The sequence below is a fragment of the Eucalyptus grandis genome, chromosome 1 (assembly GCF_016545825.1).
Source record: "Eucalyptus grandis isolate ANBG69807.140 chromosome 1, ASM1654582v1, whole genome shotgun sequence".
Classification (NCBI taxonomy): domain Eukaryota; kingdom Viridiplantae; phylum Streptophyta; class Magnoliopsida; order Myrtales; family Myrtaceae; genus Eucalyptus; species Eucalyptus grandis.
Genome location: NC_052612.1, coordinates 42,140,494 through 42,166,633, shown reverse-complemented (window position 1 = coordinate 42,166,633; position 26,140 = coordinate 42,140,494). Strand labels below are relative to the sequence as shown.

Genomic DNA, 26,140 nt, shown 5'->3' with positions numbered 1-26,140 from the left:
GTCTCGCGAAAGAGGGAGGGGGGAAATGGCCCTTTTTCCACTGCTTGGCGTGTGGATCTCGTTGACGTTTCGAGGCCCATCTTGTCGTTTTTGGAGCTGGAGCGGATCCACCCGTGGTGCAATGGCTTGAGGCCCGTGAAACGATCAGTCACCGGGGGCCGGTAATGCTGGACACCATCTTCTTGCACGACTCGGCCTGCCATGAGATGAAACGCGAATTTTCAGAAAGAAAATCCGGTATCGAACACTGCATGTGTCTTCTTTGTAATCCAATTATTTGGCATGTGAAATCAGAATCGAAATGTTCCTGAGTCGATGCGAATTGTGAACACGATTTTGACATGCCGACGTGAATTGCCGGCTTTAATTGGGACCTCTCTCGCCAAGATGAATCAAATCAAATGAACACGTAGATCCATTAAATGAGTGGATCATAATGAGTCGAAAATGGTCCAACTCATTTGACAAACTCAGTATGTTGAAATTTGGCTAACTACACTTATCCCAACCTGTGCCCAATCCAACCTAGAATCCATTTTAGGAAACTTTTCTCCTTAAAATGTTACATTTGAAGAATGGATGGCTTCATGGACTGACTCGTCAAGCTTGTGAGGGACCTCAGGTACGTGTTATGGCTGAAGGCAAGAAGTTGATAGTAAAAGTCAGCCTTGAATCATCCATAAAATCATGAAACAGGTTTGGACTTTGGTTTTAAATATAGACGAGACATCTCAATGTATTGGACTTTTTTTTTTTTTTTGGGTTGAAAAATGTATTCAACTTGATAACAACCCAACTTACGATTTTTTCATAACAAAAACAAATTCGTATTAATTTACTTTTGCTCATTTTCCAAAATTACACATCTTGGTCGACAATCAACATACGAATTTATTACACAAAAACATACTTTTGAGAAATTATTGCACCATCAATTGTATTTTTCCATCCAAGAAAACACAACAATTGGATTCAAATCTGAAATTGTTAGCAATGGGAGGGAGTACTTAAGTCGTCTTCAAAATAATAACTAGTGGCCTAAAATACCACGAAACACAATAGCAAGACTAAAGTGACATACTTCAAAATACATAGGTAGAAATGTATTTTCTTATATCACACATTTTGTCCTTCGGGTCAGTAAATGTAGAGCACCATATGATCAATCTTTTTACAAAGTGAACTTTTTTCCTCAAGATAAAAGAGCCCTGTTTTGTCATCTCCCTTAGCCATGCATAAACACAAACAATTCATTGGCACTCTATAAAATCCATTATCAACCTTGAACCTCAAATCAATGTCCAACAATTTCCAAAATTAGCGTGATCAAGTCTACTTAGCCAATGGAAACTCAGTCTTATGAGGCTGAATCTTTACTCTACGCACCACCAATGAAAACTCTGCGAAGAACCATCACTGCCTTAAAGAATCAACCTATCAAACTTGAAAAAAAACAACTAAAACTTCAAGAAATCACTTGGCAGTAGAATACCACGAGATGGTATCCAGGTAAGTGTGCTGGCCTCCGAAGATGCAACATTGTTGTTTCTCCTTCCACCAACCTCTTTAAATCTTAAGGAAGGCCGGTGCCTTTGCTATTGAGACTGTAATCCCTCTCCTCGTGGCTCATCCAGCGTTCCAACTTGGAGCGCCCTCTTTTGGATTCCAGTGGTTCATCCTCCCACGTTTCCGTACCGCTCGAAATGAAGCAACCAGACACGCTTAACCAAAAGACAGATTAGTTACACCCCCAATTCAGCACAGGCCCGCCAATAGAATTGTAAACAAAACCATCGCACATGTGAAGCACATTAGATGGAATGCTACATGTGAAACACAACTACCGAAGCATCTGAGAAAAAAAGCCACGACCAAAACGACGAAGAACAACCCACGATCTTTCCATTCGAGATCGGTGGATGGAAGGAGAGGGAAGAGAGGAGGAAGGACTTGGAACTCTTGAATCGGGTTGACAGTGGGTTTCTGAATAATACATTGGCATCTATTTTCTTCGGCTTTACTTTTCAAAGCCCATTATAATTGATATTTTAACTTTGACTTGACTTTTTAAAATAAATGTGAGTTGGGATATGGGTTGTAGTTGTAATTTATTTCGATAGCTCTACGTCTTTTGGCCTTTGAGAGTAAATTGACTGCGGCCACCGTGGAAGGCATTTTACGTGACGCATCGAATGGATGGTCAGGTGTTGCTTGCTCAACAGGTTATTACAATTTCTCTTGAGGTTGAGCTAAGGACGCTTCATTAAGGTCATAAACTAGCATGCTCCCTCGCTGTGAATTAATTGACTTTGGGAGTCGATTTGTATACCGCAATTCCCCTTTCATCTCTAAAATACAAGGCAAGTTTAAGTTTTGAGAGGCTTTGCTGGCGCAAATTCTCGGGATGATTAGTCGAACGGGAAATTCTCTTGTTTAATTGCTGCGCAAATACGTCTTTTTAAGAGTTTACTTCCTGCAATGTAGAGCTCACGAGCCATCCATAAATTTCGTGTAAAAATGTTCGAGTGAAATTTAAACAAGAATAACCCATTTACGAGTCAAGTCATCCCGCCAAATCCCAGTCATCATCATCCACGAACCAACTTCCCCTTATTGTTTTTCTTCTCTTCCTCGCGGATTCTGCGAGGGAAATGGCCTCTCGCGAAATGGCATCTCCGGCGGCCGGCCACCTCGAGCTGTGGCATGACCTCCGTGACAAGGTGGTGATGGTCACGGTGGCTCCTCCGGCCTTGGCCGCGAGTTCTGCCTCAACCCAGCCCAGGCCAGCTACCACATCGTCGCCATCGTGTGTTGCGTGGATCGGCTCTAGTCCCTCTGTAGTGAGATTGATGGCCTCGGCTCATTGCCCCTGGGCTCTGTGGCCGTGGCCGGGTCGGGCGGCTAGCGAGCCGTGGCCATGGAGCTCGACATCACGGCTGACGAGGCATGAAGTTGGTGGTAAAAGTCTAGGCTGGGCCATCCATAAATCAGGAATATAGGTTTGGATTTTGGTTTTACGTTAAATATGGATGATAGATCTCAATGTATTGGACTTGATGAAAGCCTAACTTACGATTTTATCATAACAAAAACAAATCCATATTAATTTACCTTCTTTTGCTCATTTCCCAAAATTACATGTCTTAATTGATGAGAAGTTATGAATTTATTACACAATAACATACTTTTAAGCAATTATTTATTTTATTGTCAAAAGTAAATACAACAACTGGATTCAAATCTTAAGTTGTTAGCAATGGGGGAGAGTACTTAAATTGCCTTCAAAATAATAACTAGTGACCTAACATCTCCACGAAACATAATAACGAGACGAGAGGGACACACTTCGAAATACACAAATAGAAATGTATTTTCTTTAGATTACACATTTGTCCTTTGGGTCAATAAATGTAGAGCACCATACAATCGATCTTTTTTTGACTAAGTGAACTTTCTCCCCAGAGAAAGGAGAGCCCAGTTTTGTCATCTTCCTTAGCCATGCATAAACACAAAAAATTCATAGGCACTCCACGTCCAAAACATTAGATAGAAAGCTACATGTGAAACACAACTACCGAAGCATCTGAGAAACAAACCCACGACCAAAACACCATGACCAAGCACAACCCACGATCTTTCCGTTCGCGATCGGTGGATGGAAGGAGAGTGAAGAGAGGAGCAAGGACTTGGAACTCTCGACTTGGGTTGAAAGCGGGTTTCTTGGCTTGAAACATCAACATCCATTGTTTTGGGCTTTATCAAAACCCAATATAATCCATATTTTAGTTTTGACTCGACCCATTTAAATAAATATGAGTTAGGATATGCATTTTGGCCTATTTCGATTTTGGTTTCCAAGAGTAAACTGAGTTTGGCCTCTGGGACGCATTTTATGTGGCATGTCGGATGGATGGTCAAGTGTTGTTTGCTTGACAGATTATTGCAATTTCTCTCGAGGCCGAGCTAAGGACGCTTTTCAAGGTCGTAAGCTAGCATCCTCCCTCAGTGCGGATCGGTTGACTATGGGAGTTGATACATAAACTGCAATTTCACTGTTATATCTAAAAGATAGAAGATAAGTTGAAGTTTCGAGAGGCTTTGCTGGTGCAAATTCTCAAGATGATTAGTCGAGCCAGGGACATCCTCACGTCTAATCCTCGTGCAAATAGGTCTTCCTAAGAGTTTACACTATATATGATATGTGTGAACTAGTTGGAGGGAAATTTAAACAATTAGAACGCGTTTATCGATAGATTATAAATGTGTCATATGCAAATTGATGTTTTTTTAATCCGTTTACGATAAATTTAGGCATTATGGTCAACATGTCATTGGCATCCACCATCCATGCACTAAAAAATTAAATTAAAGAAAGGAAAAAGATTAGGGCATGTTTGTTTATGTTTCTTTTTTTTGTTTTTAAACACTTTTTCTGTTTTTTTTTGTTTCAGGAACAAAAAAACAAAACGCGTTTGGGTATATTTCTGTTCATTTTTTGTTCTTTTTTTGTTAAGGAACAAAAAAGAAACATAAATAAGAAACACAAAATTTGTGTTTCTTATTTCAAACACATTTGAGAAACACATTTTATTTTCTTCTTCTTTTTCTTTCGCGGTCGCCGGCCTCGGCCATGGGGCGATCGGCCGACGAGGGCGCGGCCTCGCCCGGCCACGGCGAGGCTTGCCGCCCTCGCCGTCCCCGGCCGAGGCCGAGCTCGCCGTAGGCCGGGTGAGGGTCGGCCTCGCCTTGGCTAGGCGAGCTCGAGCTCGCCCAGATCCGGCGAGGCCGAGCTCGCTAAGCGGCCGGGCGAGCCTCGCCTCGCGCGAGCCTCGCCGGCCGTTGGGCGAGCTCGGCCTCGCCGGATCGGGCGAGTCGGCGTCGCTTGGCGGTGGCCCGGCGAGGCCGCCGGCCCTCGTCGGCTGGTCACCGGCCATGGCCGAGGCCGGCGACCGGCCAAAAGAAGAAAAAAAAAAAAAGGAAAAAAAAAAAAAAAAAAAGGAAAAAAAAAGAAAAAATAGAAAAAATAAAAGAAATAAAAAAATTATATAAATTTACCAAACGTGTTTGTTTATTTTTATTTAATGAATAAGTTTACCAAACGCGTTTTTTTTTCAAAAATTGTTCCTCAAACAGAAACACTTTTTTCTATTTTTTGTTAACAACTTTTAAACCGGGATTTCTGTTCCTGGAACAACTTTTAAACCGGGACGCGAACAAACGCACCGTCAACCACAAGTCAACCCATCCCAACCAAAACTTGGTCATCATCATCATCACCCACGAGCCAACTTCCCCGCCATTGTCGTTTCCCTTCTCTTCGTCGCAGATCCTGCAAAGCAAGGAAAGGGCCGCTCGCGAAATGGCATCTCCGGCGGCCGGCCACCTCGAGCCGTGGCGCGACCTCCGCGACAAGGTGGTGATGGTCACCGGCGCCTCCTCCGGCCTCGGCCGCGAGTTCTGCCTCGACCTGGCCCGGGCCGGCTGCCGCGTCGTCGCCGCCGCCCGCCGCGTCGATCGGCTCCAGTCCCTCTGCGGCGAGATCGACGGCATCGGATCGCCGGCCCCCACGGGCGGCCGGAGGGCCGTGGCCGTGGAGCTCGACATCGCGGCCGGCGGGGCCGCCATCGAGAGGTCCGTGGGGAGCGCTTGGGATGCGTTCGGGCGCATCGATGCGCTAATTAACAACGCTGGGGTTCGCGGTAATGCTATTCCTGCTCACCTGTTTCGACTTTCGGTTTCGCCATGTTTATTTCGTGCTGATTAGTTGCTGAAATTGAGGAGGAGGCTGACGTGATACTGGCTTGTCTTATCGTTATGTGTTTGAGGAATTTCACCTGAACACAATTTTCGGTTTAAGTTGAATTAGTGGATGGCTGCAGCGGTTTCTGCCGCAATTTGAATCAGTGTGTTTGATTTGACATCGTGCCTTTCGTTGTTGAAGCTGTCGGAGTGCTCGAATTTGAGCTTTAGACTGAATTGGTGTTTGATTTGCGAGTAGAGAATAAGGAAAAGATCCCACCTTTCCTGTGATATCATTATTGTGATAATGATTATTGTTCGAGTCCTTAAGAAAGATCATTTTTTGAATCTCTTCCTTGAGCAATTTACTGACTCGTGTGAGTCCTCAGTTGGCCCAAGTAAGCATTTAGAGGAGAACGTATTGCGCAGCTGCGTATCAAGCACAAGATTATTTAAAAGCAGAGCATTTGATGCTTACGCTTTTTCAGATGCCTCCTGGACTGATGACTCATGGTGCTTTGGAGTATTGCGGATACTATAAAATTAAACAGCCTTCAATTTTGATTGAATATGCTGGTTTTTGAGTATGTTCAGCTTAGGGATGGTCTTTCGCCTGTGTCTGGAGTCAATCAATCAAATAGTTGCATCTTCTTTGCTCGACAAGTGTTAATGACCATTTTTTGTCTCTTACTTCTCAGCACCTTCATTTTTCTAAGTCCACAGCAGGCATCTTTTGTGGGATTCACATGCTTCACATGCTTCTCCTGCCAATTGAAGTTTGCATCTATAAGTGAAAGAAAATTCTTTGCAATTTGTTGTGGGGCGGTACATACTTGCAATTCAGCATGATCACTGCATACTCTCTCTTGCTTGTTCCACTCTTCTAATTAGATGCCTTTTTCTTTAAATGTGCTTTGTTAGTCATTTTATTATCCAAATACTGGAATAGTGTATGGAATGATCATTCTTTCTTGCAACCCAGGATCTGTAAAATCTCCACTAGAATTGTCTGAGGAGGAATGGAATCATACTTTCAAGACGAACCTGACAGGATCATGGCTGGTGTCAAAATATGTGTGCATACGCATGCGTGATGCTCACCAGGGAGGATCCATTGTCAATATCTCCTCTATCGCTGGTCTTAATCGAGGACAACTTCCTGGGGGTGTTGCATATACTTCTTCAAAGGCAGCCCTAAATACCATGACAAAGGTAATGATAACTTTAATTTAAGATGGCAGGCAGTCAAGTCATTTGCTTTCTGATTGAGTAAATTTCAGCTATACATATGAAAATCAAGTTTTCTCTTTTATAATAGAATTACTGGCTGCAAACATCTGCTTTAAGCTTTTGGCAAAGGTAGTTGTTCCATGAATAGAGTCACAAGACTCCTTTCTGTATCCTACAAACTTTCTATTGCTTTGAGCTTGGTTTGTGGGTTTCACGTGGTTGTCTAGATTCCTCGAGATAACGGGAACAAAGTTTTGACCAAATGATGATATCGTTAATAACAGGTCATGGCCTTGGAACTTGGGGAGTACAAAATTAGAGTGAACTCAATTTCACCAGGACTTTTCAAATCCGAGATCACACAGGGTCTCATGCAAAGAGACTGGCTGAATAATGTGGCTGAGAAAACCGTCCCTCTGAGAACATACGGGACCTCTGATCCGGCGTTGACTACGCTCATCCGCTACTTAATCCACGACTCCTCGGAGTACATCACGGGCAACATTTTCATCGTTGATGCGGGGGCCACCTTGCCAGGAGTTCCTATTTTCTCTTCACTATGAAAGGTCAACTGACAACATGGGTACTTCTCCGTGTGGCGAGGGCATCCCGAACAGAGTAGCAGAGTTGCTTTGCTGCAGGATCGTAGTGTTCTTAGTTCTACTGTGTTGAAGTGTTGCTTATGTGTTAATAATGAATAATCTAGCCTCGGTCATTTGAGTTCTGCTATAACATTAGGTTGTGATTCTAAGGAGATGAGCACAACCCTGACTATATGTCCTTTTGGTCTCTGCAGTTGAATGAGTGAAACTTCAATCCAAGGCCTGGCATGGAAAGTTATGCGCAGTAGTCATATAAAATCTGGCGCCTAAAGCGACTTCTTTTGCTAATTGATGCGATGATAAGTTTTTCAAAAACAGGGCATGTCTTCTTGGAAAAAGAGTACACCGATTATTGACATATATAGATGAAGAGGCCAGTCTTTCATGGTTGCTCACTGTGAAGGAGATACAATTGTTAGATTAGCCACATTTCAGTTTAGTAAGCAACATCATCCCTCAGAAGCCAAAATCACTTTTTAATTGAAAATCGAAGCCAAATTAGAAAGAAAGAGGAGTAAAAGAAAAATAAGCTGAAATCATTCTAAATGAAAATTGAAGCCAAGTAGGAGATACAATTGTTAGATTAGCCACATTTCAATTTAGTAAGCAACATCATCTGTAATTTATTGATCAGCCAGAAGCCAAAATCACTTTTTACTTGAAAATCGAAGCCAAATTAGAAAGAAAGGGGAGTAGAAGAGAAATAAGCCGAAATCACTCTAAATGAAAATTGAAGCCAAGTAGTAAAAAGGACAAAAAAATTTGGACCATTTCTCGATTTGTGCGTGTCATCCTTGCGCAGGGGCCATGCTAATCTTCTCTGTATCGTTCCAATTTTATCGGATGTCTCCTAAGAGACGGACTCTTACGCTCCTCCATCGACATAAAAACCGTCTAGTTTCCGTTGACCTGGCGATGTGGGACTTCTCGTAACTCCAAAGCCCACGCTCCGCTTATTGGGCCGGCGGGCCTTTCCTGCCACTCGCGGCCCATATCAATCTTTCCAAATCCTTGGGTCTTATCCGTTTCTCTTTCTCACGTCATCGTCGCTCGCCATTCTTATTTCCGCAACACCGTCGGAAGGATCGTCGGGAACGAAGCTCCGTCGATCGGGGTTGGTGCCTCTAACGAACTCGAGCGCATGCATCTTCTTCCGGCTTCGTTGATCGTCGGATTCGGATTCCTCGTTCGATCTTCCACCGGTTTCGATTTTCCTTTCCGCGGCGTCCGCTTCGATCGCTGACGAACTTCCGCCTCGTTGGAACAGGTGACTCTTGTGGGAGCTGGCCGGTGCGACCGCGGTCCGATGCTGACGCGGAGGGCTCTGGACGAGGTCTCGCGGCGCGGCGCGCTGTCTGGTCGCGAGGCGGTGTCGCGGAAGTGCGACGCGAGAGGAGCTCTCGCGTTTATCGGCGCGGCGTCGGGCGCTCGGGGGGGTGATACGCCGGAGAGGTCTTATTCCAGCTCCGGCGCATCCGCGGCTGATGAAGTCGGAGCTGGAGATGGCGCCGGCGAGGGTGGCATTCGCTATCCGCGGCGCGGCAGCGAGTACGCGACGAGTAGACTTTAGCTCATTCGGAAGATTGCTTTGTCTGTCTGAAATTGCTGCTTAGAAATTGCTGCTTAGTAATCTCGTTTTGCTTGCAAATGCTTTGCCTATGTGCTACGGGAGATTTTGAGATTCTTTGGGCACGATCGTGTGGAGAAATCATATTGCCTCTGAAATTTGTTGTCTTGTTGACCTTTTCCTCCCCTTGAACATCTGGGGTTGTTCTATTTCCATGGAACCGTGTCTTTTAGACGTTGCGTAGGTCCGGTTCTAGTTCGTTTTCTTGTTGGCATGCGAATGGGTTGGGCGTGTCGGCTGTTCTATTGTGACTGAGTTATGGCTGGATGAATGGTTTTAAATGATAAAATGATAAATCTGTCTGGTTTACAAGGCATTAATTGTTGCCACTTTTCTTACGTTGTTTTGGATATCATGAGGCTGGTTTAATGAATAGATCGTCTTCATGCTTACGCTGGATGCTTGAATTTCTGCAGTCAGGGATACTCGGTACCTTCGAGTAGGTACTCAAGCATTAGGTTACGGAATACGTTATTCAATCGGACACGTGGCAGTTTGGGTTGGGACCTTAAGGCTACAAATAACGACAGTGTTTGTGATGCACGGTATTTATCAACTTGTGATTATACTAGCCATTGTGTTGAGAAGAATACAAGGGAGGGCGGTAAGGTGCAACCGTGCAACAAATTGTATCTTTCAGCATTTTGATTTGTTGCCGGCGCATGTTATTTTTGTATTTGTATGGTTTCGTTGGTGCGTATCTTGTTTGTTCTCCTTTATATAATAAGTCATGACATCAATCTTTTTGTATTGCAGCTTTTAGGAAGCATTCCAAGGTATGTGAAGATTGTAGAAGTTGGTCCGAGGGATGGATTGCAAAATGAGAAGGAAATTGTGCCTACCAAAGTAAAGGTTGGGTTGATAAAAATGCTAGTCTCTTCAGGTTTGCCTGTTGTTGAGGCCACGAGTTTTGTCTCACCAAAATGGGTGCCGCAGGTAGTCAACCTCTCTTGTAGAAGTCTGGCACCTTGTTTTGTTCTGAAGTGTTCTTTATTAATGGTTTAGATAGTTGTTTTTATTCTCTTTCCCATGCAATGAATTTCCTCCGTCTGTGATATTTGTAAATTATCATCCTACTTTTGAATAATTGGATGAGAAAAATTACGCATGTCCTTGAGATAGAAAAATAATAAAATACATAACGTTTAGGAGTAGTGAGGATGTGTGCTACATTGAGTGAAGAGCCATCTCCTGCCATATTATCATATCCACTTTCTAAGTCTTGGTTAATGAGGTAGAGCGAGTTTAATCAATTTTTATTGTTGTCCTGTTGGAACTTTTGTATTCCTTTTATGCTTATTTCTGGTCTAAATTTTCTTACGTTTCATTAGTTGAACCATATTGCAATATAAAGTGCTACCATCATGAACTTTATTGTGATTGAGCAGCTAGGAGATGCAAAGGATGTTATGGAAGCAATTCGAAATGTTGAAGGTGCTAGATTTCCTGTATTAACTCCTAATCTTAAGGTAAGTATAGTTGAGTATTTAGTAACGAAGTTTATGTCTCAGCATATGCAATCATCTGGCATGATGAAAAATTTCACATTCTTTCAGGGATTTGAAGCTGCAGTTGCAGCAGGAGCCAAGGAAGTGGCCATCTTTGCTTCTGCTTCAGAATCTTTTTCGAAGTCAAATATAAATTGCAGCATAGAAGAGAGTCTTAAGCGTTATCATGATGTTTCACTTGCAGCTGAGAAGGCCTCAGTTCCTATCCGTGGGTATGTCTTTTCACTTAGACTACTAATCTTCAGAGAAGAGAAGTTGTCTCATTTTTTTTGCCAAGTGAATATTTTCTATTAAAATGATCCCTTTTGGAACTGAAAACCAGAGAGATAGGATGTTGATATGGTTTAATCTGCTGTCATTCATGTTGTTTTAGGAAACAATTGTTTGTTCAAGGACATAGCACTTTTGTTATGTAACTTAGGCACAACTCTAGTCACAACTCTAGTCACATAAATAGCACATCTTGTGGTGGCATTGGGTATTTAAGAAAATTATTAGAACTGCTTTTGATATTATAGATGTAAACCAATGAATTTATGGATTTATAAGTTACATATCATACTTGAGCCTCTCTACACAGTGTAATTGCTTTTCTTGATCCTGGCCTTCACATAGGCATGGCCAGAAGTACTTCTCTTTTCATTGTTGACCATTTTGGTGGTACAGTATATATGTTAGTGATCACACTTCATAGTTCTGTACAGTTATCTTATTTCTCCACTTTAGACTGGATAAACTTTCTTTTCATGCTTCTTTACCAAAAAAAAAAACTTTCTTTTCATGCTTGTGATATTTAATGCATCGCAAAACAACTGTCTCATTTTGGCTAAATTAATTTCTCCTATGAGGGCAAGATGGAATTCTAAAGAACAATTCTGCTAGCTATATAGAATTACATGGAAAATCACACTTTGTAGCTGCTTTTTAAAAATCACTCTGGACATCCTTGGATTGATGAGATCAAGTCCCCATTATCCTCATTCACAATGTTGGTGGACTCTCAAAGACATGTAGAAGAGAGGGAATGGTAAAGTCATGAAAGATGGTGATTGTGTGTGAAGGAGGCAAGTCAAGAAATAGGGTGAGGCCTCCAACAGTTTGCAAGAGTAATTTTGAGCAATCAACATACTAAATTCCACTAGTGTGAACAGTGATTATCCTAACAGATATGGAGGACGCATACTGCTACTTGGTGTGCCAACTAATAATGTGACTTAATTTCTTAAAAGTAGGGAATGCCTTGTCAAATTACGAGAATTGCAAACAATAATTCTTACTTACATGCATATGGTCCAAATTCTCCAATATACTGGTTCGGCTGTTTCTTCTTTTGCAAGTGGGATGTGACTGATTTAATATTTCATTTTCAGATACATATCGTGTGTTGTGGGTTGTCCAGTGGAAGGAAAGGTACCTCCAACAAAAGTCGCTTATGTGGCAGAAAAACTTTATGATATGGGTTGCTCTGAAATATCTCTAGGAGATACGATCGGCGTTGGTACTCCTGGTAATACTTAATTTATCTGCTCTATTTTTGCAAAAGAACTTTTGAAACAGTCTAATATTCTAACTCATACAATGGCACCTTTTATTGGCCATCGCAGAGGAGTTGTTATTATCTCTATATTCTTTCAGTGGAACAAAAGATGAGCTTTCTTGTTTCTATGTATTCTGTAGTACTGTTGATTAGCATTTTCGGATCTTTGTTTAGCAAGTAACATGTGAATGAAAAGAGAAGGGGCTGATCAGTGACATTTCATCCATCTAAATCTGCCCCCCATACTATTCTGTCTTATGTTTGGAGGCTGAGATTGTCATGTCTGAATGATCAGGGAGCATCTCTATGACTCTGCTTATGCCCTAGTTCCAGCAATAGCGGGATCACATTATTTCTCAAAATAAATGAACATTTTTCCATATTTTCTGTCTCTTTGTAAAGCTGCTGATGTCTGCATCATTAATCTCAAGCCTTATGAAAAACGTGTGCCAGTAATATGGGCATATAATGTTAAGTGTTGATCGGAGTGTGGTTAAATCAACAGGCAGCATCGTGGATTTTAGGGAGGAAAATTTTGTTTTCTCTACTTGACTGCCCGAGCCATTGGTTAGATATGCCACTTTAGAATATTAAGATTATAATATTGTGCTGGGACCAATGGGTGAATGGACAGTTAATATGAAGGATGATTAGATTTAGAAAAGGACTTTCTAGGTGACTAGTATGTTGAACTGCCATTAATGCTATATTTGGTAAATAATGGGGGAAAAGAAGATTTGAATGGAAAGTTTTGTAAAATTCATCATTTGAGTGAGTAGGAAGAGGGGGGAAAATTTAAGATATGGGGTATTTTCTTTGCATTTTCTTTCCGCATGGAGCCCCTCCATGGGGGGCTTAAATTATTCTTATTCCTATGTTCTACTTACTTTGACCTCTTACTTGGTTTTGATCTTCTTTGACAATTTAGGTACTGTGGTCCCAATGCTTGAAGCTGTTATGAATGTTGTCCCTGTTGATAAGCTAGCTGTTCATTTTCACGATACTTATGGACAGGCTCTTTCAAATATTTTAGCATCCTTACAGGTAAGCAAATTTTGAAGAAATTGAGTTCATGATATCTTCTTGAATTATTTAGAAACTTAGGAGGTTGAGTTTTGATTTAACAGATGTCCGCATACCTGTCAGTGAAATCATTAATAAACCACTTTTTCTCCAGTCAACTTCAAAATAGCTTGGTGACTGATAGTTCGAATGTATATTCAATTGTCTTACAAGTTGTGAAAGGCTGCATCTTTGAAAGCTGCTGTACACGTCTTTTCAATTTTCAAGCGAAGAAATTCAGTACCTTCAAGTGCAGGCCAGCTAATTTTTTCTGCCTTGCCGTGATAATTGTTCAATACCAAAACTGTGTTCAAATTGACTGAGCTTGAAAGAAAGGTAAGCCAACATAAGAATGAAATAAAATTGCCGTAACTTTTAGGACGAAATGGTTATCAGTCAACTAAAAAATTAAACAATTCAAGTCACTCGACTTCATACTTGATGGCATCTGTATGTGCTTACTATTTGAAATTAAAAGGTTAGTTTAAGGCAGGTATAATTATGCAGTCAAACTCAAATTCCTCCCTTTTCTCATCAATGTGTGCCTGCAAAGGCATCATGCTTACGCTTCACCATCTTTTGGGGCAATCACTTTTAGGCTTAGCTCGATAATGATTCAGAGGTCCTCGTGTTTGATTTATCATACTTGCATTTCTTAAACTCCAATTTGTAGTTTAGACATGATAGGATTTAATATTCATTGTCATATCAGCCTTTCTTTATGGGAGAGTTTAAAATACACAATTTGTATCTCCGCCCTTTTCTTTAAGTGCTTAAAGCTGAGTAATTGATTTGATTCTGCATCTAGTCTAACGATAATAAGACATGTTTATTTAAATCCACTGTATTTCTTAGCTATCGTTTCAGAAATAGGAATTAATTGATCATATTTTTCCATTTACGCACAGATGGGTATTGCAACAGTAGATTCATCAGTCGCCGGCCTTGGGGGTTGTCCATATGCTAAAGGTGCAACTGGGAATGTTGCAACGGAGGATGTTGTTTACATGCTTAATGGACTTGGAGTGAAAACCAATGTGGACCTTGGGAAGGTCATGTTAGCTGGGGATTTCATCTGTAAGCATCTGGAACGTCCATCATTCGAAGACCGCAACTGCCCTAAGCACAAGCACAGCTCATGTGTCTAAGCTTTAAGGTACTCGAGAAAGCCGACACATACATTGTTCACTTTCAAAATTCGAGCTGCGATAACTGTACTGCGATACATAAAGCAGGGGCAAATTCCCCATTTCATTTAAATTTCTATTCTGGCATGGACTGTTTCCCCAACACCTCTCTCTCTTGTATTATTTAAAATACTCGGACTAGTCTGCTCTAAGCTTTGATTTGGAGAGACAGCGAGAGAGAGAGAGAGAGAGAGAGAGAGCTCCTGCATGTTACTGCCTCAAAAGCAGCAAAAGGTGTTAGTGGAAAGGAGTATTGATGAGAATGTCGGATTGGTTGGTGGATCGGAGAAAGGTTGGTGATCTACAACATGGGAAATGGACCGAAACGATGACTGCATTAAACACCGCTTTTAAAGTTCTGAGAACTTGTCCTTCGGCGGTAGTTGGCCCTGAGGAACTTGGGTAAGGGAGGCAGAAGACCGTCGGTGAATGCGAGGATGCGATAATGGAGGACTTCCGCTTTCTAGCCTTGAAGAACATTTTCCAAAGAATTTAGTTGACTAGTGTCCCTTGCGACCAGTTAGGAAAGCTTCATAGTTTCAAAGCATTGATTATGTGTAATGCAAGACGGTCAGAACCTTGAGAATTATGAAATATCCTTAATGAGTTGCTAAAATAGCGACTTGAGACATTCATTAACAAAATCCCTACACATGCCATGCCGTACGTAGTCTTGTCAATTATGTCTTGATGGCTAATTGATATCTCGAAAGAGCAGAGAATCGACGTTGCAGTGGAATTATGAGTGGTTCATAATACATTCTGGGGTCTCGTAGCCTCTTGAGGGTAGACTTCCCTCTCTGTTCTGGCGCACGCTTTTGGGGGCTTTTGGGACCGGGGTTTGAGGGAAGCTTTTATCGAGTGTACTGCCATCAGGTCTGTCTAATTAATTGATGGAGAATCCAGGCCCCCCAGGGCTTCTTTAAGTATTTTACCACATTATATTTAAATAATACGAAAAAAAAGAAAAAAAAAGGACTTCTCTATTTTATCTTAATGGAGTTCGTAAGAACTCAGACCAAGTAGTTTATCCCAGCATATTTGGTGTTTACCCATTTCTTAACAAGGAAAGAAAGTGCTTTCTTACCGTCAAGTGCAAATAATTTCATATTTTAGATCTACTTTTGATTTTTTCGCACGCGCAAGAGAGATTATTTGCTTTACATTCTTGAGTGATGCGAAGGATTCTCAAGATTTGTTGTTAACTTGCTAACATGGTCTTATGGTAATCAGGGAGACTTCTCCCACTAGTAACATTCCTAGTCAGGTTTCGCACACATGGCTATACGGAAATCTTAGAGCGACCGTAGAGACGGTGTTCTAAGTATCTTCTCCATAACAGCTACAGCTGCGAAACAGGAGTGTTGCTACCGGTCATGGACCGACCATTAACCAAAAAGATTGCCCTCCTGAAAGCTCAAGCGGCAAAAGGCCAGGGGTTCTCCCTAGCAGAAACTCGCGTTGGAATCTAATTTACACTGCATGCATGGTTTGGGCTTTTGTCCAGGTCTCGTTATAAATGAGAATTGACAGATGGAAGCCAGTCTCTGCTCACCTGCACCTGCACCTGCACCTGCTGCCGTAGCCAGAGCTTGGAGTCTCAGTTCTAGTCCCCGCAACCGTCCAAGAAAACACAAACCCATTAAATGTATTTGTGGCCGCGTCTGCTTTCCAGGGACCCGAATTTCGTTCATGCATCGAAAGACATATCTCAACGTTTAAGAGACCTGGAATCAATCGGAGCTTTACCCGCAGAGACGAGAGTAATGTCTCGTGCTGCATGATTGGTCCCTGTTCTCTCAGCTGGAGATGGTTCAATCACATTCACCTTTCATTAATTTGCGTACCGTTCTTTCTTCGTCCCGTGAACATTATGTATCGAGTGTACAGCTTTGACTCCATTTTTTTCCTTTTGGCAACATCTTGCGACATCCTTCAAGCTCTTCTCGTAAGGCGGGAAAAGGACACCCGAGTGTTTTAATTTTTGTACGACGTTCATAATTTTTGTACACATTCACGTGTCGTGACGCTTACTTAAGTATTGTAATCTTCTTTTTTTCAATCATTTGAGTGACGTTACTTATATATGACGTTCACTTAATGCCATAATTTTTTTTTCCTACTACTCGAGTGGTATAACATTTTAGAAATGTTTACCACAAATGTCATGCCATTTTGGTTTTTGGCACTTGAGTGAACTTTTCTAAAAGAAATATAACATTTAAAGAATTAATTAAAAGTTATGACATTCAAGTGAACGCTTTTTAAAAAATTCTGAAACTCTAATGGTCAGAAAAAAAAAGTTATGTTACTTAAGTGAGTACTGTACAAAAGTTATAACACTTGTAATATCGTTATCCTATCATAAAGTTGATTTGTTTTGGGAATGGGTTGGCTGCGCATTTGAAAACAATTGTTAGAAATGAGTAGAGTGAACAGTTTTCCCATGACTCAACTTACTTCTAAAAACCCCAGCGTTCTTTAAAACTAATCTAACTCGAAACAAGATCGAAGAAGACAATACTGTCTGATTCCACGTATTGTAAATCAAAAGATTGCTATGTGGAATGAGAATGCAGTACAACAGCGACACACGCTCTTGCCCACTAAAGACCGAGGATAAAAGAGCCTTATAGCTCTTTCTGCTTCATCAATGATGAATAACACACCACAACCACCGCCCAACTCACCAGTGCAAAAGCACTGGTAGTGCGCGTGCCTATTCCTTCAAGTTATACTCGTCAAGCGCACAAGCACTTTGTTCTCAGTATTGCACAAGTGTTCCTCAGAAGAAAACCACCAAAAGTATCAATCGGTTGATTCCAATCTAACGAATTTACAGCTGAACTTTCATGGTTGAGCCATCTGCATTATATATTATTCGGAAGTTGGTCTTCCTGATCAGTTACAGTGCGCATCATTCACCAAGGCCTCACAGCATTGAAGAGTGATTTTTGTAACATTGAAATGCACTAGAAAGGGAGGGGCAAAAGAAAAAGGAACATACGACGATTCCCAAAGCTTGCTTGCTTCATTTGCGTGCTGACCGCCCACAATAACCTAGCTATCTGTTGTGGAGAGGATTTGGACCCGTGTGGACTCTTCTTTCTTGAGCGCGGAAGATTCTGTCGGCATCGTCTTTGCGTGCATGGCCTCCGGCTCGAGATTCAACACCGTTCTTCCTCATCGTCGTCTGGGGCACAGCATTGACCGACCGGCTCTCAGATCTCTTCGGCCTCCCATGTCTGCGTGCATCGTGAGCCGAAGAAGAGGTCGTCTCTGACGAGTGTAAGAGCAAGAGGAAGAGAAGGGGCCAGCATGCCAATGGCAGCTTCCTCCTTCTTGTTCTACTACCGCCAAGTTTCTTGGAGTTGGAGGAGACACATTCCATTTTTTCTCAAGAGGACAATTCACTAGAAAGAGAGCTCCTTTATGTGCGTCTTTGGTCCCCTTGAGGAAGCGGATGTTGATAGTGGAAGAGAATGAGAGGGTGACGTGTGACTTGGGGGCTATTGGGTTGCTGCCAAGGGAGCTTTGGGTGATTTTGTTTGCTTTAGAAGCCTCGGAGTTTGGGGACGGAGAGAAGAGAGGGTGGAGTCAACATGGAGTGAGAGTCAACATGCATCGGAGATGCCGCTCTTTAATTTAAGGAGAAGAAAAGTCAATAGCAAATGAGTCGTACCAATAGGCGTCTCCATGACACTTATTAAGCTGTCTTCAAAACACTCGGTTAAGTATATTAAGTAAGGAATAATTCAACCACCGAGTTCTCAATCCAATGGGCGAGGTTAGGATCCAAGAGAAGAGAGGTTCAAATTGCTCGTATCTCCCTTTTCCTTTACGAATTGATGCATACGTAGATGCGCCGTTCTATTTTGCCTTCTAATGTTGAGTCCGAATCCTTTTTCATATATTTATTTTGGATTTATCTGGTGCTAGCCTGCTAGGAGTGGTTTTATGCTGTAATCGGTATAAGTAAGGCTGGTATGAGTTTCCCTTATTCGAGGAAATTAGGGCATTGAAAGGGCCAATTTAGTCAATTTTCTTTATTTAGCTTAGTTAACAAGTATGCGTTTGCTCATGAAAGTCTTATTTGTCTGACTCTGTTTGTGAGAGAGGGAAGAACCTTTTTTAGGTAGATGCACCCCCATTTGTCAAATGTGCACTACCCCTAGTGAAGTAATGAATGTTTCCATGCGGCGGAAGACAAATTTTACTGTGCCTCCGCTGTTTTATAGAGACGCGCCCACCATTTCCTCTACTGTTCAATCACAAGAAGAGCATGGAAAGCTGGATTCCACTTATATTAACCAGCAATTATGTGTTGAACCCCTCTTGGTTGCAACATTTTCTTCAAAAAAAAGAAAAAAAAATGAACCCAATATGACCTACTTACTACGTCAACACGGGCCAATGATTATTAATGCCGACGTGATAACCCGGTAGTTCAGGGATCGCACTCCCTTCCATGAGACGATAAATTCTAGCTTGTGTCGTGAGTGAGAACCAGGCCAACTTGTGCCTTCAACATACGCTGTATCTTGGAGAGAGATTTCTCGACTTCTAGCATTGCCGATGGAGCTGCGGCGACAGGCCGGCGACAGGCCGGATGGATTGAGTAGTTATAAGTCAAATTGAATATTTTGTAGCGATTATAAAAATCTCGTGATAATACCCAGAGGAGGAAACTGCCCGGATTGCCCCCTGCCCATCCCGCAACTCATTTGAAAAAAAAGGGCTAATGATCATTGCAACCAAATTTAATTGTCTAAATTCATTGGCTCAAAGCCTCAAACCACCATCGGATAGAGAAGATTCCCTCTGCCGCAGATCTCAAAACCTATAATTTACTGTGCTGATATAGGAGTAGAAAATCATGAATAATATATCAACCATGCAATTTACGTACGAAAGCGAAATGAAGTGATGTGATAAACATAAGATTTTCAGACGATTAACTTGTGTCCCTCTTGAGGATAACAACAAATGAATATCACATCCCATTTCCTCTTCCCGACGACGTAGGAAAGAAAACAGTACTCCATGGGAAACGCAAAGACAATTGAAGGCCACGCTCACGAGAGACACAGACGACCCTGGATGCTTTATATTCATATGTTATAAAAGTCTTAGTGAATTTTCCGATCGAATCTCTCGATTTTAATTCCAATCATTGAATAGGTTAATTTTCATTTTCTATTTTGAGTTTGGTGCATTTAATAGGATCACATGACGGAGTATTGACGTGACCACTAGGTGATTGTTTCTATAAAGGCTGTATTGTTGCCACATGGCTACTTCGCCGACACTTCAGTTAAAGATTCACATAATTTCCTGTTTGAGGTATATCAAATAGATTAAAAAAGGACAAAATTAGAGTTGATTTTTTTTTTAAAATGTGATTATAATTGAAGTTTAGCAACGTCATTCCGAACTAATGTATTTGAATAAAAATTAGAATTTACCAAAGTTTAGTAACGTCATTCCCAACTCAGACCTAAGGATATATGATGGGTCGTGGATATGTGAAGATGAGAATAAGTGAATAACATGCAGTGGGCCACGGGCACTTTCATACGAGAAATGATGACGCTTTTCTAAGCACTATATTATGTTATGATAAAAGAAGAAAGCACTAGATTATGCAAGGAAAAAGAGGCCTCCTTGAAAGTCATGGACACTTCTCATGATTTCCCAATGTGGAAACATGAGATTCATGGTGTGTTTGTTTCACCGAAAATTTTATAATATAGAATAATATTTTTTCATGAAAGTTTTCAGTTGTTTGTTTAGTTGTACAGGGAAAGTGATTTCCATTTTGGTAGAAGGTAAAGTTTCCTCTAAACTAAGCTTGTTATTTTTATAATTTTCTGTCATTTACAAATTGGAAAGTCGGAAAACAAATTTCTAAAAATGGTTTTCCTTCACATGAACGAATCTTTAATAATATGTGACTCTATGATATTTCTCTCGTAGAGATGAATAGAGACAAGTAGAATGTGTCCACCAAGCTTTGGCAAATATTGTGTAAATTTTATAATGCCTGGAAAGGCATAGGGGATTTATCCTTTTCATTCGTGAAGCAACCGGTGCTGCCTAAGAGTGAGTGCGAGACTCTCATGATCAAGTCCATAGGATGTCGTTATGGTCGGTCGGCCCCCTTGTCCTTTTTGGTTTGAGGCCATGTTTTGCTCTAATCCAAATTGGACGAAACTCCTCCCAAGTATACTTCTAATTGGTCGATTGTAGAGACGGACATCGCCTGCGTTTAATTTGGTTAATTTTTCATGTGGGTGATGTCCACAACTTACAACTCGTTAATTAGAGACACGGTCGACGGGAGTTTCTTTTTATCATGCAATGGACATAACGTCGACTGACGTCCTACGGGTAATGAAGAAGTGGGGAAATAGTAAGCATAAGCAGATTGATATTGAAAAATCTTTGCATCGAAATTATGGTTGGATCTACAGCACGCACATCACCTCAGGGGGATGCGTGACGGGTTCAACGGGTTGGTGTCGAGGAGGTCCCATGTCAGATCTGAATGTAGGGTTATCAAATCAGAACGACAAGGAAGCGGTGTAATCTGCCATAATTAGCCAAGCTGTCTCTCAATGATTCCGCTTTTCTCGATGTTTAGTCTCCTCTTATAACAGCAATAAGAGCTAATTATCTGGAGGAAAGCTCAAATGCCCTCCTCTCATCAATTCTCAAAAGGTGAGAAGTCACCATCTGCTCGGCTCCACATTGATCCCCTCCAGGACTAATCGGAGTGATGCATATGGCGTCGCTGTTAGGAATCATTGGCATGTCGCAAATCATGTCATTCAAACCAAACACGACAAGAAACGCTACAAAATATGTTGCCCTTACTTTCGAGTCATAAGCTCCTAAGAATTCGTTAATGGCTTGCAATCCTAAGTATAGATGCTTCAAACATGACTCAGTCCACTTGATACAGTTTGAGCCCCCCTCTATTTTCTGTCTTTACTGTTTCCGCTACCCCCCCTCCCCCTTTTGGGGTATCTGAAGACTTTGCCATCTTGAATTAGTAAATTGCATTTCATAGCCAGATTACCTCACCTTCGTATAGGAAATTGGAATTTAGCCATGGAAGCAGAGTCGGTACTCCGCACTTTTGATGGAACTGTCCATGGGTCTAAGTTCAGGACGAGCGATCTGCTATGGCCTCTCATACTTAGAAATTTTGTTGGAGCTGGACCCATTTAAGGGAGGTCATTGGCATATAAGGACGTTATGAAGCCGAGATAGTTACAGAAGAAACAGAGAAGAGAGGTGTTGGTGATTATTTACACAAGTTATTAGTCTCTCGGCTCTCTATACTCGGGACTTGGTCTGGCATATGCTGCTCAAGCCTTTTCTGGTGCATGTTCCCGTACATTGCACGTATGATCTGATCAATGTGATACTAAAAAGGCCATTGTTGGGCCTCTGTAAATGTCATCTTCCCAAGCTACTTTCTTGCCAGACCGCAATGCACTCCTAATCGTCGCGCTACTCGCATTGAAGATATCACATTCACATGGCTTTTTAACTATATAAAACAGTCCAATGTGATCCCAGCCCACACAAAGCCTAGGGGTTTTGTCATAATTTTAGGTAACGTTCGCATAGCATACCATCGTTTCTTGTCCAATGAACGTCAAACCCCAGTTTTCGTAATAGTTTCTCCAGGAAAAGAAATCAAGCGGTTGACCTGTCTTATCCGTTGCTACTTATGAGCTTTCCTTCTGTAGGTACCGGCCATGAATAGGAAAGAGGAGAATGATATTCCTCTCTTCCATTAACCATAATTGGTGAAGCTTCAAGATGATCAAGTCAACAACGATGTTGAGAATACCCACTTATTCGCAACCCGTTTCTATCCGTCCGTCTATAATCTCATTAAAAGCTTCAGTGCTTGGAAACGTTCACAACACCCGAATTCAAACATTTTTGCCCCTTCAAAACTGAAGAACTACGAAAAAGGGTTGTCGTCCCCATGTCTTGATTTTAATTGTGAATGAAACCGAAATTTCCTGAGAATACGCGAATCGCTCCTTTTCTCTCACTCTCAGAGTGATTGTGATACAGAAAGCAGCACTGGGGAAGCAAACAGTGATTTTGGAAGAAGCCAAGAAATGCAAATTGGAAACATGGTGATTTTGATATTTATTGCTGATCAAATCGGATGCAGTCCAATTTTGGTAAACTTAGGACCACTTAATATTGATATCGTTACTCTCCGCAGCAGACTCCGACAAGAGCCCTCCTGGCAATGGCCTCCCTCCCAGAAATGAGCTAAACAACACCAGCGATCTCTCCGGCTGCGAAAACGGGGCTTCATGAGAGGCCCCTCTGATTGTTGCAAATGATAATATATCTCCATACACTTGTGTCCACCCGGCAACCTATGAAAAATGAAGGAAAAAGGCCTTAGTTTTGTCAATCACCTATCAAAATCAATGCGAGGATTGATGTTCATGAAGGTTGATTACTTAGCCTACCTGTCTTTCCTTGAACCAGACTCTATAAGGCACGGTTGTGTTCAGTCCCAATTGCTTTGCTAAGTTGTTCACTATAGTTCTCGTTCCAAGTAATGGAATAGCAGCATCTTGATCCCCACTGTTGACATTGCAAGTGGAAAATCAAATCGACCTTGTTCCGTGTATGACAGCCCATGAAGTGATTGACCAATTTCGAGGAATGCCATTTCTTTGTTTACCTGTAAACTAGAACGTGGATTCCTGACTTTGCTAACTCCCCCAAAATTGAAACGGTGGGTATCTCCAGATTTTGCATTTCATATTTGAGAACACTGTAGCACACAAGAACTCAGGTAATAAGACAAAGAAGCATGACATGAGATATAGAATACAAGTCAAAGAACGAGTGATTAAGCACTACTCGATGAAAGTTCAAGAGAAACCCCGTCATTGATGGATATTAATGTTAGGAAGAACCAATCATGTAGTCCTATTTTACGCAACAATGTCGCTAAGAATCTTGTATAGGAATCGGGAAATGTGGACTTAGAATCTTGTCTAGGAATCAGGAAATGTGGATCTAGTTTGACAAGACACCCCAGATTGGTCACCATGCCAGTTATTCATGAACTTGAGCCTCGCGAAGATGAAGGTCCAACGAGTTAAGTTGATCCTTACCTGCTGCAAGTTGTCCATGCAGAGATTCCAATGAGCCGAGCATGTAGAGCCTCCTGCACTTCTTTCCTGTTCAAGTACTTGTACGTTTCCTCTTGTACACATACATCTATCTTCTGTGTTTCTTGCTAGAAAAAAAGCATAACCCGAAGGAAATCAAAATTTTGCAAAAGGGAAAAATCACGAAGTACCTCAGAATAGATAAAGAGGCTTACCAGCTTATTCAAAACCGCAGACTGAGAAAAAACTGTTGACAAACAAACATCAAGAGTGACATCGTACCCATCAACGAATTTGCTTATTTCTCGCAATGCTTCAGTGAAGACATGAGAGCAGACAGGGGTGAGGGCACCGCTCCGTCTTTGTCTTTGAATTTTGGAGAAATTGCATATTGTGTTGAAACTTTCGTAGGTTGCATCTGATATCAATCCGTGAGACCATAAAAATTCTGCCCGTGAGTTGATATCAGTGTCGAACTCGAGAAGCGGATTTCCTATCTGCAGTGAGCATAAGATTTGTTCATCCAAGTCAGTATCAATCCAATAATGTGAATTGCTAATTCAAGTTTGGAGATTTTTCAGTCAAACTCACAGCAATTCCCTTTAAATTGAACAGCTTGGACTGCACGATGAGCTTTGCAAGTTGTGGAACATAGTGACCTGGTAAGAGTGAGAATAGATACAAGTTAAATTCTGCATTAATGGAGCGTCCAATTCATTCAACCGCACCCGTTGCTGTTCAAAAAATTTTAAACACTAGTTCACCTGCATAGCTCTCTCCTGTGATGAATAAATCTCTCTCTCTGTATTGCGGGAATTTTTCAAACCAGTTGCAGAGGAATGCGAGATTGTCTCTTGCTGAAATGTGGAAGCATTGTTTAGCTGTTATTAGTACTTAATTTCAGCTTCAGAATAGATCTGTCAATCATAGTTGCACTTTTATTTTGGTCGGTAATAGTTGCACCTTCATTTGCTAAAAATACATGGTAATTTGCGAGGAAAAAGAACCTGTCATCTTGTCATCGACGGAATTGTAAAAAGAATTATTGACAGAATAGGAGAAACCAACTCCTGCCGGGGATTCGATGTACAACATGTTTGCTTCTGCAAATAGATTGAAAAATGCGAGAATTAACCAATTACAGAATCTTCATAGTCGGGACTACATCAAAGCGAACGTGATCGATCTCATGATTACCATCGCAGAGAATATATCCAATACAAAGTCCAAGTCCGTTTCCTATCAATTTAAGATCATGCGACGAGAGATAACCTGTTCAAATTCGTTTCCTATCAATTTAGGGAACTTACGCTCACCTTTATTCCAGCTATAGTCATTTTTCAGGAGCACATCTCCACTGGGCTTGAATGGTCCATGCTCACTGAAAGCACCAACTCCAACGGATGAACAACCAGGCCCTGCAAAGCGCAAACCCCACACAAGCAAACTCCAGTGTTTTTCAACGTGTTCATTTCATTTCTCACCGTCACCCCCTCAAATCTATTCCAGACGCTTTTACCTCCATTGAGCCAAAGCACAAGAGGCTTCAAAGCCGGGTCGGCTTCGGCTTCAGTGAAGTAATAGAAGAGAGCTCTCTGCTGCTTCTCATCCACGGTGATGTAACCTGCATACTGGCTGAAGCTAACCTTGGGCTGTCCCGGCAAGCTGGCGATTTTGTCAGCATCTGAGATGGTGCTTAGCGTCGAGCTTGAGCACATCCGGCTCAGTGTTACACAGAGTGTGGCTGCGGTAAGCCATGGCACTAGTTGCAGATGCATCACGAGAGAGAGAGAGAGAGAGAGAGAGAGAGAGTAAACAAAATGCCGGCAAAGCAAAGAAGTGAATATCTGGGTCGAAACGTAAAGTTTTTGACCTTTTTGCCGAATTCTGCGGTTTGGCTCTTTTGTTTCTCGCATCTTTGTTTATTGGAAGACACGTTGCTTTTTTACTTTAATAACCCAAGTAGGTTCTTGCAAGAATAGACATAGGGTTTTGTGTGGAAGGATGAAGTCTTTTATGTAACACGACATGATGTGACGTGTTAAGTAGTGTCTCCTGCAGCAGGAAGTTTGCTGGTGTTTAGTTAGGAAACAATTTATCTGCTCGAACTATTTAAAATTCTTTTTGAAGGAGTTTAAATGAATGATGTTGTAGACGAATTCAACAAGAATTCCCTTGTTTGAACTTTGGAGGAATCATAATTTCGAGAGTTGTTTGAGGTGCCCGGTGACCCAATCAAAATGGTTTATATGAGCTTTAATGGGAGATAGTGGTGGATTTCATATTGGGATGTCAGATGCATCTACCAAGAGTTTAAGTTGATGCCTAAAGGTTTTGAATGAAAGGAATCTGCCATGTGATTACGTGGCTAAGGAGCTGGATGTATGTAGGTCTATGACTAAGGCAAATGACAGAAAGTGCGGTTTAATATGATTATCAAAGAAACTACAGAGATTGCAAATTTGATTCACTTGGATATTCACA

General features: G+C 41.5%; 3 protein-coding genes and 1 non-coding gene across 4 annotated transcripts; 2 read left to right on the top strand and 2 right to left on the bottom strand.

The window, feature by feature from the left end:
• Positions 1 to 5,265: 5,265 nt before the first annotated feature.
• On the top strand, positions 5,266 to 7,790 carry LOC104443933 (3-oxoacyl-[acyl-carrier-protein] reductase FabG). Its single transcript, XM_010057495.3, has 3 exons — positions 5,266 to 5,699; positions 6,722 to 6,951; positions 7,254 to 7,790. The coding sequence occupies exons 1-3, from the start codon at positions 5,360 to 5,362 to the stop codon at positions 7,530 to 7,532; spliced, it is 849 nt and encodes a 282-aa protein (XP_010055797.1). The 5' UTR covers positions 5,266 to 5,359; the 3' UTR covers positions 7,533 to 7,790.
• Positions 7,791 to 8,327: 537 nt separating this feature from the next.
• LOC120289077 lies at positions 8,328 to 8,430 on the bottom strand. The gene has a single exon (XR_005547031.1). It is a non-coding gene; the product is annotated as a U6 spliceosomal RNA (small nuclear RNA).
• A 190-nt stretch (positions 8,431 to 8,620) lies between these two features.
• On the top strand, positions 8,621 to 15,108 carry LOC104443925 (hydroxymethylglutaryl-CoA lyase, mitochondrial). The gene is given in 10 exon segments (XM_010057483.3): positions 8,621 to 8,685; positions 8,839 to 9,119; positions 9,615 to 9,807; positions 9,955 to 10,134; positions 10,587 to 10,667; positions 10,755 to 10,918; positions 12,077 to 12,213; positions 13,172 to 13,287; positions 14,214 to 14,404; positions 14,406 to 15,108. Coding segments are annotated over 9 exon segments (1,359 nt in total). The 5' UTR covers positions 8,621 to 8,685; positions 8,839 to 8,877; the 3' UTR covers positions 14,461 to 15,108.
• Positions 15,109 to 22,474: 7,366 nt separating this feature from the next.
• On the bottom strand, positions 22,475 to 25,558 carry LOC104443886 (serine carboxypeptidase-like 45). The gene is made up of 10 exons (XM_010057442.3): positions 25,176 to 25,558; positions 24,973 to 25,074; positions 24,664 to 24,759; positions 24,421 to 24,513; positions 24,248 to 24,315; positions 23,872 to 24,153; positions 23,660 to 23,784; positions 23,221 to 23,313; positions 23,003 to 23,120; positions 22,475 to 22,906 (listed from the first exon to the last, which is right to left on the bottom strand). The coding sequence occupies exons 1-10, from the start codon at positions 25,432 to 25,434 to the stop codon at positions 22,709 to 22,711; spliced, it is 1,434 nt and encodes a 477-aa protein (XP_010055744.2). The 5' UTR covers positions 25,435 to 25,558; the 3' UTR covers positions 22,475 to 22,708.
• Positions 25,559 to 26,140: the final 582 nt, after the last annotated feature.